At 28.2% G+C, this 1593-nt stretch overlaps 1 protein-coding gene across 1 annotated transcript; it reads right to left on the bottom strand.

The window, feature by feature from the left end:
• Positions 1-6: 6 nt before the first annotated feature.
• On the bottom strand, positions 7-1567 carry LOC111533408 (myb-like protein X; the record flags this gene model as incomplete). Its single annotated transcript, XM_023200205.2, has 2 exons — positions 1339-1567; positions 7-1090 (listed from the first exon to the last, which is right to left on the bottom strand). A coding segment is annotated over exon 2 (1081 nt), but the record flags the coding sequence as incomplete, so codon positions are not given.
• Positions 1568-1593: the final 26 nt, after the last annotated feature.

Genomic DNA, 1593 nt, shown 5'->3' with positions numbered 1-1593 from the left:
AGTTACTTTTTGTTTCGTTCTTCTTTTTATCATTTTTCAACATATTTTTTGCAGACTTCGCTTTTTTTTCTTCATTCAAATTATTTGGTTTACTTTTTTTTTGAGTTGTTTTTTTGGTCTGTTTTTTTTCCTTATCAACTTTTGTTTTAGTATCTCCAACACTTTTTTCATTTCTTTTATTAATATCAATATCCTTATCATTTTCTTCTTTTTTGTCATCTACATTCTCAGTTTGGTTATCTACATTTTCAGAATATCCACTCGTAATCTCAACGCTGTTGTCTGCGTTTTCGTCCTTTTCATATGTTTCATTATTAGTTTCGTTTTCCGCGTGTTCATCCGTTTTTTCATCTATATCTTCATTAGTATTCTCATATTCATACTTATGAGTTTCATCTTTTTCGATTTCTTCTACGTCTTCTTTATATGTTTTATCATCATCTTTATCTTCTTTCTCTTTTTCTGTTTCGGAATTATTTTCTTCAAAACTTTCTTCTTGATTTATATCTGCATGGTCAGATTTTTCATGCTCAGATTCCTCATAATCAGATTTTTCATGCTCAGATTCCTCATAATTAGATTTTTCATGCTCAGATTCCTCATGGTCAGATTTTTCATGCTCAGATTCCTCATGGTCAGATTTTTCATGCTCAAATTCCTCATGGCCAGAGTTTTTAATATCAGTACTCAGTGCTTCATAGGGTTTATCACTTTCATCCTCATCCTCTCTAGTCATTTCTTCATCTGTTTTCATATTTTCATCATCATATTTTTCCTTTTCATTATTTATGTTTTTATTATTTTCTGTGACTAACTCATTACTACTAATTTCTTCATTTTCTACTGATGTATCTTTTATCGTATCCTCATAAGTTTTATCATTTTCATTAACTGAAAGAAAATTAATTACATTTTCAAACGACATATCTTCGTCTATTTCTTTTTCAAAATAAGAAACCTTAGAATCATTTTGTATAATCAAATGCGATCTTATTATTTTGCCTTCTTCATTTTTGCAGCCTAGTTTTTTTAACAAATCTTTTTCAGTGTCAAACAGTAACTGAGTTGTTAATTCTTCTGACCACATTACCTACGAGCGAAAGTGAAAATTTAAAAAAACAAAGGAAATAAAAAAGGAAACGAAAAGGAAAGTCAAAAAGACAAAAAGAAAAAAAAAACAAAAAGACAAAACGACAAAACGAGAGTTAAAAAGACAAAAAGAAAAACATATATAGTCATCTGAAATTGGTTTCACATAAGAACACACACGGGAACAAACATAAAAACACATATCGACATGCATTTTTTTTTTTTTTTTTTTTTTTTTTTTTTACTTACTTCCTCCTCAGTGTTGTCATCTGATAAACCATAAATAGCATAGTTCTTGTTTTTAATTTGCTCTAATTCTTCTTTAAAATAATTGGACTCTGTTCTATATTTTTCAGTATCATACTTAGGATATATAAATATGAAAAGCCCATTTAAGTCCTTATTTTTTTCAATTTCATTTTGTAAGTTAGTTAACTCTTGTCGTTCGTCCAGTAAATCAACACTAAGAACATCGTCAGTTAAGTTTGCATCTACTATAAGAAA

The sequence above is a fragment of the Piliocolobus tephrosceles genome, unplaced genomic scaffold, assembly GCF_002776525.5.
Source record: "Piliocolobus tephrosceles isolate RC106 unplaced genomic scaffold, ASM277652v3 unscaffolded_11846, whole genome shotgun sequence".
Classification (NCBI taxonomy): Eukaryota; Metazoa; Chordata; class Mammalia; order Primates; family Cercopithecidae; genus Piliocolobus; species Piliocolobus tephrosceles.
The sequence above is the reverse complement of the archived record's forward strand: the minus strand, read 5'-3'. Positions and strand labels throughout refer to the sequence as shown.